Genomic DNA, 16,536 nt, shown 5'->3' on the forward strand with positions numbered 1-16,536 from the left:
AGGAGGGAGGGGCCGCCCAGACACTCGCCTTACCCCAGGTCGGGAGGGAACCTTAGGAGTTCAGGAGGGGTGAGGACGGGTGGGGACTCTCCCAAGAGTAGTGTGCCCGATGAAGTAACGTGGTTCAAGAGCTCAAGAGACGCGGGGAGGAAGCCCCAAGCTGTGAGCAGTGGACCTAGCTCAGGAGCAAGTGCTGCAGTCCCGGACACGACGACAGGGAGTCCAAGGAGGACCCAGGGGACGTCTGCAAGTGGTACCGCCAGAGGGACTGGCGAGTGGCCGCCCAGGAGAGGCAGCCGATGCTACAACTGTGGCGTGAGAGGACATTATGCCCGCGAGTGTGAGGAGCACCAAAGGAATGTAGGATTAATGTTGGAAGAGGAGAGAGTGTTTGTTCACGCCCCATATTATAGTGGACCCAACGTGAATGGTTGGGAAATGAAGTTGGGTGAACATCCCTTCGTTTTCGAGGCCAACGTGAAGTTTGGAAAGTCAGACCCAGTGGAGGTTGCCGTGCTTCGAGATACGGGTGCTGACATAAGTATGGTGACCAGGAGTATTCTCCCCAAGGAATTTAATGATTCACCTGTGGGAGTGGTGAGGATACGCAGTGTGGGGGAGGAATACAGGTTGCCACTTCACGAAGTACAGCTGATTGCCGACTACGGAGTCGAGAGAGCTATAGTAGCTGTAGCCCCTAAGTTACCCCTAGAGCATGTACAGATGGTGCTGGGTAATGACCTCGGAGGAGGCAGGATACAACCCGATTGGGCCAGGAGTGCCTATGTTGCAAGCAGCGGTACAACCCTGCCAGGTGAGGTATCGGTCGCTCCAAATAATAGTGAGGAAGCCGACTTCGCCAGGGAAAACGTCGCCAGAGACGACGACAACGAGGGCGAGAGTGCAGAGAGGTCGTCGGAGGTTGTGGAAAACCCCGACGGGGACCTCCGACTAAGCCTGATGATGCGTGTGGAGGAGTGGCGAGGAGCAGCTGTACAAACGCCTGGGGCGGTGAAGAGGCTGCAGACCGCACTCCCTCCATACAGAAACGTGAATAGAGTAAGCTCAGTGGATGAGCGAACGGCGGTGAGGGGCAGAGTGGAGGAACCACGACGCAGTGCACCCTATGCCGGCCAGATGAATAGTGGTAGGTGCAAGATGAACCACCGTGGTGAAGTGAGCGACAGGGAGGTGGATGAGCCCAACCACGAACCGAAGAAGACGTCTGCAGGGAAGAGAATCTCCTGGAGGAATGAAGATGTTCGTCGGGAACGAAGGAGCGAGTGGTATAGGAAAGGCAATACGAAGAAAGCAGGGAATAGGTACACCCAGGGTAGGCGCCAGCCTAACCAGAGGGGCATTGGGCCATCGCAAAGGCCTAGTGTGGAAGAGAGGAAGCTGCTGGATGGAGTACAGGTTACAAGTGCCACTGTGAGGAGACAACGCACCTACGGGAGAAGAGGAACCGAGAAGAGAGAAGATTGGCGAAGAGGAGATCATGGGAGGAAACATGGAGTACCTGTAGGACGCAATGGAAATGCAAGACTATCTCGGAGTGCACGACGCGGTGGAGGCGCTGCATGCACTGAATCTTACAGTGGTAACGAGCCGTGGGAGTACACTCGTAGCCACGGAGAGAGGATTTCTTGTAGGTGTTCAGGTAACACCCATCACACCCGGTACTATGCGAGGTGGAGATACAATGAGGCAAGTGACTGGCAAGGTGGTACGAGCCACGTCACCAACTGGAGGAGTGACACTTCAGGAACGGAGGGAGCAAGAGTATAGATTGCCCTCTTGAGTGCTGCTCTTCCGATATGACTCTTATTTTAAGGGGAGGGGTTCTCTTGTCACGTGGGGGTGGGCGGTCCGGGGCTCTGCTAACACTTAACTGCCAGGGGCTCAAAGGGCCCAAATACTCAGCCCCTCCGACTCCCTGGATTCACCGGAGTCTCCTTGGTCACACAAGATAGGGCCAACGATGCCCACCTCCGCAGGTCTTTGCTTCCACCACAAAGGGGTGCCACTGATTCACCCTGGAAGCCCTTCAGTCAACCACGGGGAAACTGCTGTTAACAGTTCCGGCCTAGACCCGTGGGGGAGTGAAGGAAGACTCAGGCTTACCTATAAACATAACCTCCCTGAGTCTTGCCTGCCAGACAAAAAAAAGGTTGCAGGAACTCCTTTCCCGCCTGTCTTCTCTATCTTCCTCTTAGCAAGGTCGCCAGCTGGGTTATTATATCTGCACCCCAGCAATGCAGTTCAGTGGGTGTATCATATATCGTTTGTAGCCAGAAATGTATGCTCATAGAGAAATATCACAAATGGAGGCACACTCAAACACAGTAATAAAATGTGTGGATTTACTGACGCAAATTACATGAACGCACACACACAATCACAAGTAATACATGAATATGGAATATGGATAATGAGTCTGGAGATCGTCAGCCTCTTCTTCCACGACCTCCAACTCTCCTTCACTTGGGCAGGAAGACAGGAGTCTCACACTCTCACAGGAGGGCCTCTTCACCACGTCGGCACCTCTTCTTCACTGTCCTGCCATCCATACACACTGTCCTCTCTGACAGTCCTGGACACAAGCTGCTTTGCAGCCTATTCTACTATTATAGAAATAAAGTCTTGCTGCCACATACACGAGTAAATATTGTGGCCTAACTAGCCTACTCATACAAGGGGTAATGGGAGGGAAAACTGATCTACCTTACACTCCTGGCTCACGACGCCTGTCCCTCGATGGTGTGAGGTTCCCACGCTTCCTTGGGTCGATCCTCGACGATCCAGGACGTTCCACAGGTCCTCAGGTGTCGTGAAGCCTTCGCGTCGTCGCCGTTCCAATCCCTGAGATTCAGCTGCCCCAATCCTGGTTCATCGATGGGCGCTGAGCTAATCACTATTTTTCCCCACACTCGCCTCTCCCACAGGGCGTCGCTCCTTGTCCTAGGCACGGTGTCGTCCTTCCAAGATTCTCAGTGGATGTGACCCCAGTCACAGCTAGGCTCGCTCGCCCACCTTCCAGACCTCTACGTCCAGCCAGCGGCGCCGCCCAGCGTCGTCGCCGACTATTTTCCAAGTTTGGCACTTCTCTGCTCACTGAACTTGGTTCCTTTTTGGCTTCCCAGAAGCGCAGGGTCTCCAATAACTATGGTGGCTGCTACAGCCAGCTCTATCCACTGAACAAGGCTTGCAGAGCCTCCAATCCCTGAGAGCAGACCGAGGCGCGTCCTGTCGCTTCCACGGTCAGTACAACTCTGACGTTGGCGCCGCCCGGGGCACTCGGTGACGTCATGGCGGGCCCTGATTTGTCGCCCGCGACCTACGTCGGCCAATCCGCGATCGGCTTGTCTCCCTTCCAAAAGGTCATATCTGCCGTAGGGGATACTGTTTCATTTTATAACAGGGCGCCAATTTTCCTTTATTTACAACTTATAATTTAACCTCCTTCCATTAACGGGCAGCCGGTCTGGTCGCCACATATATCACTAGACTCCCTGAACCTCAGAGAGTCAGTAGGGAGAGCTGATATGACTCTTAAAGCCGGCAAACGAAAGAAATAGGAGAGGGCACCGTAACAATGTATAGATCAAACATGAGAATGGTCGTGCGTGAAGCACTGCATCACCAGGTGCGTGAAGCACTGCATCACCAGGTGCGTGAAGCACTGCATCACCAGGTGCGTGAAGCACTGCATCACCAGGTGCGTGAAGCACTGCATCACCAGGTGCGTGAAGCACTGCATCACCAGGTGCGTGAAGCACTGCATCACCAGGTGCGTGAAGCACTGCATCACCAGGTGCGTGAAGCACTGCATCACCAGGTGCGTGAAGCACTGCATCACCAGGTGCGTGAAGCACTGCATCACCAGGTGCGTGAAGCACTGCATCACCAGGTGCGTGAAGCACTGCATCACCAGGTGCGTGAAGCACTGCATCACCAGGTGCGTGAAGCACTGCATCACCAGGTGCGTGAAGCACTGCATCACCAGGTGCGTGAAGCACTGCATCACCAGGTGCGTGAAGTGTCGGAAAATCCGACACCATTTAATATATCATACAGAAAATAGCTGTGTTGTATAAACAAGTTAACCATAGAAAACGTAACTTGTAGTGGAATTACCGTCTATAGAAAACGGGATATCATCACCACATACTATTATATTCTCCACCTATTTTGCTGGGAATTATTCTTAAATACATTAGTCTTTGGACTTTACCATCATAAAACATCTTATATAAATTAACTTAATTATCAATATTAAAGTAGAGTAAATGTGACCCTTCTATCACTTTCTGAAATCTGGACAAAGTAGGCCAGGCGTCAGAGTGAGGAAGGAGGGCAGCCATTGTTGTGTCACCTCCGAGACGTTTGGAGTAAATTTGGCTCCTATCATATCTGGACAATGTCGGCCAGACGTCAATAGAATGGAGTGTTAAACAGCCATTGTTTATACCAGACCAGAGGCTCACACGGGAGCAAATTCGGCTCTTGTTAATTTTACTTGGACGTAGTGTTATGGAACCCAAAGGTGTACCATTTTTCAACACGCTGTCTACAAATTCAAGTTAAGTGTCTATCCGAAACCCGTTTATCATTCATTTATGGCCATTAATGTCAGGATATAGGGTGACCCGGTTAGATCGCGAAATCGCCTCAAACTAAAGGTAATTAAGCCAGGTCTTCATGTTCTATGTACTGTATAGTGTTTTCTCTGATATAGCTTGTCATATATAGGATTCTGGCTTCACAGCTAGCGCACTTTTGACAGGTCAAGACGAGGATGGAAGATTTGTGCATCAGTTACTGGGTGATATGGAAGCTACCTCAAAGAGGATAATTTGGTGTCTACACCCTAGTTATACCTGGTGGACTAACCTGCTGTACTATAAGATAAGGAACCTTTTCAATGTATGTAGTTACTGTAGTTTGATTGGCTGCATACATATAAATATAAACCCCCCTAATGTGTAGAGGATCGATTTGTGAGATTATAAGATTATTGCAGAAATACAGTCCACTTATCATTATACAAATTGCTATCGAAGTATATAAATTAACGTAAATATAAATTCATATAAATTAAATAAATATAAATCTCACAGGTCGGTTCCCACATTATTTGGTCATCTTCGAACCGGATGACGGATTATTTGATCCTTTGAACCCACATTATTTGGACCTTCGGAACCGGAATATTCGGTCCTATGAACCCACATTTGGTCATCTTAGTACCGGATGAACCAGTTAACCAGTGGATTCATTAAATAAACTAGTGCAGTGTTATTTAAACAAAGCCAGCAGTCAAGACGGCAGCGTAGCCTCGAGGGAGCTCAGGAGCCTCCCTCAGCCCAGTTCAGCTTCGTCAGCGGTTTCATGCACACCCACAGATATTTGGTGGCGTGTTATTTCGTGAAATGACAGCGCTAATATAGAATCCAGCCAAATTAGTGACTGTGTCTTCGCGAGATTGTTCACGGATTTCGTGGTGTTACATTTCGCGAGAGATTATCTACGAATTTTGTGGACTTTATTTCGCGAGGTCACTAATAATATTTAATACTTCTAGATAATATTAGAAGTTTCATAGAGGCTAATTAAGAGGCTATTATCAATAATTGTGTATATTATTTCTCCAAAATAGAGAATTATTTAATATATATTGCACTAGTGATCTCAATATAATATTTACTAATTGCCAACCCACAACAGGGTAGGATATGACTAGTTGAACTATTATCGTTCATCCTAGTCCCATTATTCCCACAGTCAGTTGTACTATATTGATCAACCTAGCACCATTAATGAATGGTCCAGACCCTATTTTGGGTGTAATTTTTATCAACTCGAGTTGAGTTGTATATATAATAATTTACTTATGATCATTACACCTTTGAGTGATTAATTAGTGTCTCTACCATCCTAGGGTGATATAGAAGAGCTAACCTAAAGGTACTTCCAGTGACACTGGTTTATCACTCAAATCATTAGTGTGTATGATTGTATATATATAATGTGTATTAATTTTAAGTGCTAACCTCTAGTAGAGGTAGGATTATTGCCTAGTGAGTGCAGAATTTAACCCTAGGCTACCATTAGAGCTTGTTCAGTATTATGAGCAGCCCAAGTACAAGCCCCACAAGGCTTCACCAACGAGCCAGTATGGATAATGCAGGGAGAATGAAAAGAACCCTTGCAGGTCTTAAAGGCCATTTAACAAGACAGATCAAGAAATGTGAAGATTTGTCACAACAATCACCAGTTGATTATGCTGACCTGGAAAGCTATTATCAAGCAGCTGCAGGTAAATTTGAGCAAATCAAATGCCAAATGGCTGTCCTTGTGGGGACAGACTATTACCATCGATTCATCGGTAGCCCTACTAAATATCAGGGTATAACCATGTTAAACTCTGCAGGAGGTAAATTACTCTCAGGCCCAGTATCAAGCCTGAGGAGACCTATGCCTGCAGATAAACAATACCAATAGAAACTAAATTTGTCAGCTGATTATATTTCTCCAGTAGCATTATACTAAGGAGATTACAGCTGACTATACCAACAGAAGCTGATGTTAGTATCATCATTTAAAGCTGAAGATGAGTTCATGAGGCCTCAGTGGCAAATCAGTGAACAGTAGCCTAAAACAGCTACAAGTCACTGCGACCAATGTCACTGAACCCACTGCAGTCTCAGAACCATACTTTACTTTAATGATGAGCTATTCAATCCTTTGAATCAATTAACTAAATTAAACCCTAATAAATCTGATGACTGATTTGATACATTTATTATTTAATCAAGATGTATTTCATGGGCCTCAGTGTTTATATATCAGTGACTAGTTACCTGAACAAACTTCAAGTTATATCTATGTCACTGATCTCACTGCAGTCCATGAATCATACTTGACTGTAGTACTTGATCACATTCAGTCTTCTGGGTTAAATAATATGTAATAAGGCTTGAATATTAGCCTTTCAAGAGTTGACAGGGAAATGAAATCGCATTAGACTTCTAACCCCTGCAACTCTAGTACGGGACATCCGTCCTGTACGAACAGACGCACAAATGTGTGATTACTAACTACTAACATCAAATTAATCTAATAATTCGAAGGAGGAGTATCGGTGTTCGTCTGTTCTAAACAGGACTTCGACCCGTGAGCAGCCCCCTGGGGAATTATGTCGGAAAATCCGACACCATTTAATATATCATACAGAAAATAGCTGTGTTGTATAAACAAGTTAACCATAGAAAACGTAACTTGTAGTGGAATTACCGTCTATAGAAAACGGGATATCATCACCACATACTATTATATTCTCCACCTATTTTGCTGGGAATTATTCTTAAATACATTAGTCTTTGGACTTTACCATCATAAAAACATCTTATATAAATTAACTTAATTATCAATATTAAAGTAGAGTAAATGTGACCCTTCTATCACTTTCTGAAATCTGGACAAAGTAGGCCAGGCGTCAGAGTGAGGAAGGAGGGCAGCCATTGTTGTGTCACCTCCGAGACGTGTGGAGTAAATTTGGCTCCTATCATATCTGGACAATGTCGGCCAGACGTCAATAGAATGGAGTGTTAAACAGCCATTGTTTATACCAGACCAGAGGCTCACACGGGAGCAAATTCGGCTCCTGTTAATTTTACTTGGACGTAGTGTTATGGAACCCAAAGGTGTACCATTTTTCAACACGCTGTCTACAAATTCAAGTTAAGTGTCTATCCGAAACCCGTTTATCATTCATTTATGGCCATTAATGTCAGGATATAGGGTGACCCGGTTAGATCGCGAAATCGCCTCAAACTAAAGGTAATTAAGCCAGGTCTTCATGTTCTATGTACTGTATAGTGTTTTCTCTGATATAGCTTGTCATATATAGGATTCTGGCTTCACAGCTAGCGCACTTTTGACAGGTCAAGACGAGGATGGAAGATTTGTGCATCAGTTACTGGGTGATATGGAAGCTACCTCAAAGAGGATAATTTGGTGTCTACACCCTAGTTATACCTGGTGGACTAACCTGCTGTACTATAAGATAAGGAACCTTTTCAATGTATGTAGTTACTGTAGTTTGATTGGCTGCATACATATAAATATAAACCCCCCTAATGTGTAGAGGATCGATTTGTGAGATTATAAGATTATTGCAGAAATACAGTCCACTTATCATTATACAAATTGCTATCGAAGTATATAAATTAACGTAAATATAAATTCATATAAATTAAATAAATATAAATCTCACAGGTCGGTTCCCACATTATTTGGTCATCTTCGAACCGGATGACGGATTATTTGATCCTTTGAACCCACATGAAGCACTGCATCACCAGGTGCGTGAAGCACTGCATCACCAGGTGCGTGAAGCACTGCACCACCAGGTGCGTGAAGCACTGCATCACCAGGTGCGTGAAGCACTGCATCACCAGGTGCGTAAAGCACTGCATCACCATGTGCGTCAAGCACTGCTTCAACAGATGCGTGAAGCACTGCATCACCAGGTGCGTCAAGCACTGCATCACCAGGTGCATGAAGCACTGCATCACCAGGTGCGTGAAGCACTGCATCACCAGGTGCGTGAAGCACTGCATCACCAGGTGCGTGAAGCACTGCATCACCAGGTGCGTGAAGCACTGCATCACCAGGTGCGTGAAGCACTGCATCACCAGGTGCGTGAAGTGTCGGAAAATCCGACACCATTTAATATATCATACAGAAAATAGCTGTGTTGTATAAACAAGTTAACCATAGAAAACGTAACTTGTAGTGGAATTACCGTCTATAGAAAACGGGATATCATCACCACATACTATTATATTCTCCACCTATTTTGCTGGGAATTATTCTTAAATACATTAGTCTTTGGACTTTACCATCATAAAACATCTTATATAAATTAACTTAATTATCAATATTAAAGTAGAGTAAATGTGACCCTTCTATCACTTTCTGAAATCTGGACAAAGTAGGCCAGGCGTCAGAGTGAGGAAGGAGGGCAGCCATTGTTGTGTCACCTCCGAGACGTGTGGAGTAAATTTGGCTCCTATCATATCTGGACAATGTCGGCCAGACGTCAATAGAATGGAGTGTTAAACAGCCATTGTTTATACCAGACCAGAGGCTCACACGGGAGCAAATTCGGCTCTTGTTAATTTTACTTGGACGTAGTGTTATGGAACCCAAAGGTGTACCATTTTTCAACACGCTGTCTACAAATTCAAGTTGAAACCCGTTTATCATTCATTTATGGCCATTAATGTCAGGATATAGGGTGACCCGGTTAGATCGCGAAATCGCCTCAAACTAAAGGTAATTAAGCCAGGTCTTCATGTTCTATGTACTGTATAGTGTTTTCTCTGATATAGCTTGTCATATATAGGATTCTGGCTTCACAGCTAGCGCACTTTTGACAGGTCAAGACGAGGATGGAAGATTTGTGCATCAGTTACTGGGTGATATGGAAGCTACCTCAAAGAGGATAATTTGGTGTCTACACCCTAGTTATACCTGGTGGACTAACCTGCTGTACTATAAGATAAGGAACCTTTTCAATGTATGTAGTTACTGTAGTTTGATTGGCTGCATACATATAAATATAAACCCCCCTAATGTGTAGAGGATCGATTTGTGAGATTATAAGATTATTGCAGAAATACAGTCCACTTATCATTATACAAATTGCTATCGAAGTATATAAATTAACGTAAATATAAATTCATATAAATTAAATAAATATAAATCTCACAGGTCGGTTCCCACATTATTTGGTCATCTTCGAACCGGATGACGGATTATTTGATCCTTTGAACCCACATTATTTGGACCTTCGGAACCGGAATATTCGGTCCTATGAACCCACATTTGGTCATCTTAGTACCGGATGAACCAGTTAACCAGTGGATTCATTAAATAAACTAGTGCAGTGTTATTTAAACAAAGCCAGCAGTCAAGACGGCAGCGTAGCCTCGAGGGAGCTCAGGAGCCTCCCTCAGCCCAGTTCAGCTTCGTCAGCGGTTTCATGCACACCCACAGATATTTGGTGGCGTGTTATTTCGTGAAATGACAGCGCTAATATAGAATCCAGCCAAATTAGTGACTGTGTCTTCGCGAGATTGTTCACGGATTTCGTGGTGTTACATTTCGCGAGAGATTATCTACGAATTTTGTGGACTTTATTTCGCGAGGTCACTAATAATATTTAATACTTCTAGATAATATTAGAAGTTTCATAGAGGCTAATTAAGAGGCTATTATCAATAATTGTGTATATTATTTCTCCAAAATAGAGAATTATTTAATATATATTGCACTAGTGATCTCAATATAATATTTACTAATTGCCAACCCACAACAGGGTAGGATATGACTAGTTGAACTATTATCGTTCATCCTAGTCCCATTATTCCCACAGTCAGTTGTACTATATTGATCAACCTAGCACCATTAATGAATGGTCCAGACCCTATTTTGGGTGTAATTTTTATCAACTCGAGTTGAGTTGTATATATAATAATTTACTTATGATCATTACACCTTTGAGTGATTAATTAGTGTCTCTACCATCCTAGGGTGATATAGAAGAGCTAACCTAAAGGTACTTCCAGTGACACTGGTTTATCACTCAAATCATTAGTGTGTATGATTGTATATATATAATGTGTATTAATTTTAAGTGCTAACCTCTAGTAGAGGTAGGATTATTGCCTAGTGAGTGCAGAATTTAACCCTAGGCTACCATTAGAGCTTGTTCAGTATTATGAGCAGCCCAAGTACAAGCCCCACAAGGCTTCACCAACGAGCCAGTATGGATAATGCAGGGAGAATGAAAAGAACCCTTGCAGGTCTTAAAGGCCATTTAACAAGACAGATCAAGAAATGTGAAGATTTGTCACAACAATCACCAGTTGATTATGCTGACCTGGAAAGCTATTATCAAGCAGCTGCAGGTAAATTTGAGCAAATCAAATGCCAAATGGCTGTCCTTGTGGGGACAGACTATTACCATCGATTCATCGGTAGCCCTACTAAATATCAGGGTATAACCATGTTAAACTCTGCAGGAGGTAAATTACTCTCAGGCCCAGTATCAAGCCTGAGGAGACCTATGCCTGCAGATAAACAATACCAATAGAAACTAAATTTGTCAGCTGATTATATTTCTCCAGTAGCATTATACTAAGGAGATTACAGCTGACTATACCAACAGAAGCTGATGTTAGTATCATCATTTAAAGCTGAAGATGAGTTCATGAGGCCTCAGTGGCAAATCAGTGAACAGTAGCCTAAAACAGCTACAAGTCACTGCGACCAATGTCACTGAACCCACTGCAGTCTCAGAACCATACTTTACTTTAATGATGAGCTATTCAATCCTCTGAATCAATTAACTAAATTAAACCCTAATAAATCTGATGACTGATTTGATACATTTATTATTTAATCAAGATGTATTTCATGGGCCTCAGTGTTTATATATCAGTGACTAGTTACCTGAACAAACTTCAAGTTATATCTATGTCACTGATCTCACTGCAGTCCATGAATCATACTTGACTGTAGTACTTGATCACATTCAGTCTTCTGGGTTAAATAATATGTAATAAGGCTTGAATATTAGCCTTTCAAGAGTTGACAGGGAAATGAAATCGCATTAGACTTCTAACCCCTGCAACTCTAGTACGGGACATCCGTCCTGTACGAACAGACGCACAAATGTGTGATTACTAACTACTAACATCAAATTAATCTAATAATTCGAAGGAGGAGTATCGGTGTTCGTCTGTTCTAAACAGGACTTCGACCCGTGAGCAGCCCCCTGGGGAATTATGTCGGAAAATCCGACACCATTTAATATATCATACAGAAAATAGCTGTGTTGTATAAACAAGTTAACCATAGAAAACGTAACTTGTAGTGGAATTACCGTCTATAGAAAACGGGATATCATCACCACATACTATTATATTCTCCACCTATTTTGCTGGGAATTATTCTTAAATACATTAGTCTTTGGACTTTACCATCATAAAAACATCTTATATAAATTAACTTAATTATCAATATTAAAGTAGAATAATGTGACCCTTCTATCACTTTCTGAAATCTGGACAAAGTAGGCCAGGCGTCAGAGTGAGGAAGGAGGGCAGCCATTGTTGTGTCACCTCCGAGACGTGTGGAGTAAATTTGGCTCCTATCATATCTGGACAATGTCGGCCAGACGTCAATAGAATGGAGTGTTAAACAGCCATTGTTTATACCAGACCAGAGGCTCACACGGGAGCAAATTCGGCTCCTGTTAATTTTACTTGGACGTAGTGTTATGGAACCCAAAGGTGTACCATTTTTCAACACGCTGTCTACAAATTCAAGTTAAGTGTCTATCCGAAACCCGTTTATCATTCATTTATGGCCATTAATGTCAGGATATAGGGTGACCCGGTTAGATCGCGAAATCGCCTCAAACTAAAGGTAATTAAGCCAGGTCTTCATGTTCTATGTACTGTATAGTGTTTTCTCTGATATAGCTTGTCATATATAGGATTCTGGCTTCACAGCTAGCGCACTTTTGACAGGTCAAGACGAGGATGGAAGATTTGTGCATCAGTTACTGGGTGATATGGAAGCTACCTCAAAGAGGATAATTTGGTGTCTACACCCTAGTTATACCTGGTGGACTAACCTGCTGTACTATAAGATAAGGAACCTTTTCAATGTATGTAGTTACTGTAGTTTGATTGGCTGCATACATATAAATATAAACCCCCCTAATGTGTAGAGGATCGATTTGTGAGATTATAAGATTATTGCAGAAATACAGTCCACTTATCATTATACAAATTGCTATCGAAGTATATAAAATAACGTAAATATAAATTCATATAAATTAAATAAATATAAATCTCACAGGTCGGTTCCCACATTATTTGGTCATCTTCGAACCGGATGACGGATTATTTGATCCTTTGAACCCACATGAAGCACTGCATCACCAGGTGCGTGAAGCACTGCATCACCAGGTGCGTGAAGCACTGCACCACCAGGTGCGTGAAGCACTGCATCACCAGGTGCGTGAAGCACTGCATCACCAGGTGCGTAAAGCACTGCATCACCATGTGCGTCAAGCACTGCTTCAACAGATGCGTGAAGCACTGCATCACCAGGTGCGTCAAGCACTGCATCACCAGGTGCGTGAAGCACTGCATCACCAGGTGCGTGAAGCACTGCATCACCAGGTGCGTGAAGCACTGCATCACCAGGTGCGTGAAGCACTGCATCACCAGGATTTTGGTTATGCAGCAGATACCAATGTCGAACTGTCAATCAAGCAGTGATGTGTGCTGGAACCCTAAGCTTTCACCGCCGTACATCGCTGTCAACCGCCGTCCACCGACGTCCCCCGCCGTCCACCGCCGTCCCCCGCCGTCCACCGCCGTCCACCGCCGTCCACCGGCGCCCACCGTCGTCCCCGGCCGTCCACCGCCGTCCACCGCCGTCCACCGGCGCCCACCGTCGTCCCCGGCCGTCCACCGCCGTCCACCGCCGTCCACCACCGTCCACCGCCGTCCAACGCCATCCAACGCCATCCACCGTCGCCCAAAACCGTCCACCACCGTCCACTATCGTCCACCATCGTCTACCGCCGTCCACCACCGTCCACTGCCGTCCACCACCGTCCACCGTCGTCCACCGTCGTCCCCGGCCGTCCACCGCCGTCCACCGCCGTCCAACGCCATCCACCGCCGTCCACCGCCGTCCACCGCCGTCCACCACCGTCCACCACCGTACACCGCCATCCACCGCCATCCACCGCCGTCCACCGCCGTCCACCGCCGTCCACTGCCGTCCACCGCCGTCCACCACCGTCCACCGCCGTCCACCGCCGTCCACCGCCGTACACTGCCGTCCACCGCCGTCCACCGCCGTCCACCACCGTCCACCGCCGTCCACCGCCGTCCACCACCATCCACCGCCGTCCACCGCCGTCCACCGCCGTCCACCGCCGTCCACCGCCGTCCACCACCGTCCACCACCGTCCACCGCTCTCCACCGCCGTCCACCGCCGTCCACTGCCGTCCACCGCCGTCCACCGCCGTCCACCACCGTCCACCGCCGTCCACCGCCGTCCACCACCATCCACCGCCGTCCACCGCCGTCCACCGCCGTCCACCGCCGTCCACCGCCGTCCACCACCGTCCACCGCTGTCCACCACCGTCCACCGCCGTCCACCACCGTCCACCGCCGTCCACCACCGTCCACCACCGTCCACCACCGTCCCCTGCCGTCCACCGCCGTCCCCCGCCGTCCACCGCCGTCCACCACCGTCCACCGCCGTCCACCGCCGTCCACCGCCGTCCACCACCGTCCCCTGCCGTCCACCGCCGTCCACCACCGTCCCCTGCCGTCCACCGCCGTCCACCACCGTCCCCTGCCGTCCACCGCCGTCCACCGCCGTCCCCAGCCGTCCACCGCCGTCCACCACCGTCCACCACCGTCCACCACCGTCCCCTGCCGTCCACCGCCGTCCACCGCCGTCCACCGCCGTCCACCGCCGTCCACCACCGTTCACCGCTGTCCACCACCGTCCACCGCCGTCCACCACCGTCCACCACCGTCCACCGCCGTCCACCGCCGTCCACCACCGTCCACCACCGTCCACCACCGTCCACCGTCGTCTATCGCCGTCCACCGCCGTCCACTGCCGTCCACCGCCGTCCACCGCCGTCCACCACCGTCCACCGCCGTCCACCGACGTCCACCACCATCCACCGCCGTCCCCTGCCGTCCACCGCCGTCCACCACCGTCCACCACCGTCCACCACCGTCCACCGTCGTCTATCGCCGTCCACCGCCGTCCACCGCCGTCCACTGCCGTCCACCACCGTCCCCTGCCGTCCACCGCCGTCCACCACCGTCCACCACCGTCCACCACCGGCCACCGCCGTCCACCGCCGTCCACCGTCGTCCACCACCGTCCCCTGGCGTCCACCGCCGTCCACCACCGTCCCCTGCCGTCCACCGCCGTCCACCGCCGTCCACCACAGTCCACCACCGTCCCCTGCCGTCCACCGCCGTCCACCGCCGTCCACCGCCGTCCACCGCCGTCCACCACCGTTCACCGCTGTCCACCACCGTCCACCGCCGTCCACCACCGTCCACCTCCGTCCCCTGCCGTCCACCGCCGTCCACCACCGTCCACCACCGTCCACCACCGTCCACCGTCGTCTATCGCCGTCCACCGCCGTCCACCGCCGTCCACTGCCGTCCACCGCCGTCCACCGCCGTCCACCACCGTCCACCGCCGTCCACCGCCGTCCACCGCCGTCCACCGCCGTCCACCGCCGTCCACCGCTGTCCACCGCCGTCCACCACCGTCCACCACCGTCCACCGCCGTCCACCACCGTCCACCGCCGTCCACCACCGTCCACCACCGTCCACCACCGTCCCCTGCCGTCCACCGCCGTCCACCACCGTCCCCTGCCGTCCACCGCCGTCCACCACCGTCCACCACCGTCCACCGCCGTCCACCGCCGTCCACCGTCGTCCACCACCGTCCCCTGCCGTCCACCGCCGTCCCCTGCCGACCACCGCCGTCCACCACCGTCCCCTGCCGTCCACCGCCGTCCACCACCGTCCACCACCGTCCACCACCGTCCCCTGCCGTCCACCGCCGTCCACCGCCGTTCACCGCCGTCCACCACCGTCCACCTCCGTCCACCGCCGTCCACCACCGTCCCCTGCCGTCCACCGCCGTCCACCGCCGTCCACTGCCGTCCACCGCCGTCCACCGCCGTCCACCACCGTTCACCGCCGTCCACCACTGTCCACCGCAGTCCACCGCCGTCCACCACCGTCCACCGCCGTCCACCACCGTCCACCGCCGTCCACCACCGTCCACCGCCGTCCACCGCCGTCCACCGACGTCCACCACCGTCCCCTGCCGTCCACCAACGTCCACCGCCGTCCCCCGCCGTCCACCGCCGTCCACCGCCGTCCACCGCCGTCCACCACCGTCCACCACCGTCCCCTGCCGTCCACCGCCGTCCACCACCGTCCACCACCGTCCACCACCGTCCACCGCCGTCCACCGCCGTCCACCGCCGTCCACCACCGTCCCCTGCCGTCCACCACCGTCCACCGCCATCCCCTGCCGTCCACCGCCGTCCACCGCCGTCCACCGCCGTCCACCACCGTCCACCACGGTCCCCTGCCGTCCACCGCCGTCCACCGCCGTCCACCGCCGTCCACCGCCGTCCACCACCGTCCCCTGGCGTCCACCGCCGTCCACCGCCGTCCACCACCGTCCACCACCGTCCACCACCGTCCACCGCCGTCCTCCACCTTCCACCGCCGTCCACCACCGTCCACCACCGTCCACCACCGTCCACCACCGTCCACCGCCGTCCACCGCCGTCCACCGCCGTCCACCGCCGTCCACCACCGTCCCCTGCCGTCCACCGCCGTCCACCGCCGTCCACCACCGTCCACCACCGTCCACCGTCGT

At 49.8% G+C, this 16,536-nt stretch overlaps 1 protein-coding gene across 1 annotated transcript; it reads right to left on the bottom strand.

Annotated features, from left to right (window-relative positions):
* Positions 1-13,666: 13,666 nt before the first annotated feature.
* LOC138371660 (autotransporter adhesin/invasin TibA-like) lies at positions 13,667-13,996 on the bottom strand. The gene has a single exon (XM_069336662.1). It carries the CDS (start codon positions 13,994-13,996, stop codon positions 13,667-13,669), a length of 330 nt encoding a protein of 109 aa, XP_069192763.1.
* Positions 13,997-16,536: the final 2,540 nt, after the last annotated feature.

Source organism: Procambarus clarkii, chromosome 4 (genome assembly GCF_040958095.1).
Source record: "Procambarus clarkii isolate CNS0578487 chromosome 4, FALCON_Pclarkii_2.0, whole genome shotgun sequence".
Classification (NCBI taxonomy): Eukaryota; Metazoa; Arthropoda; class Malacostraca; order Decapoda; family Cambaridae; genus Procambarus; species Procambarus clarkii.

What these genes read in the sequence shown, in the direction of transcription:
- LOC138371660 (XM_069336662.1), bottom strand. Translation starts at nt 13,996, where the DNA reads ATGGTGGTGGACGGCGGTGGACGGCGGTGGACGGTGGTGGACGGCGGT.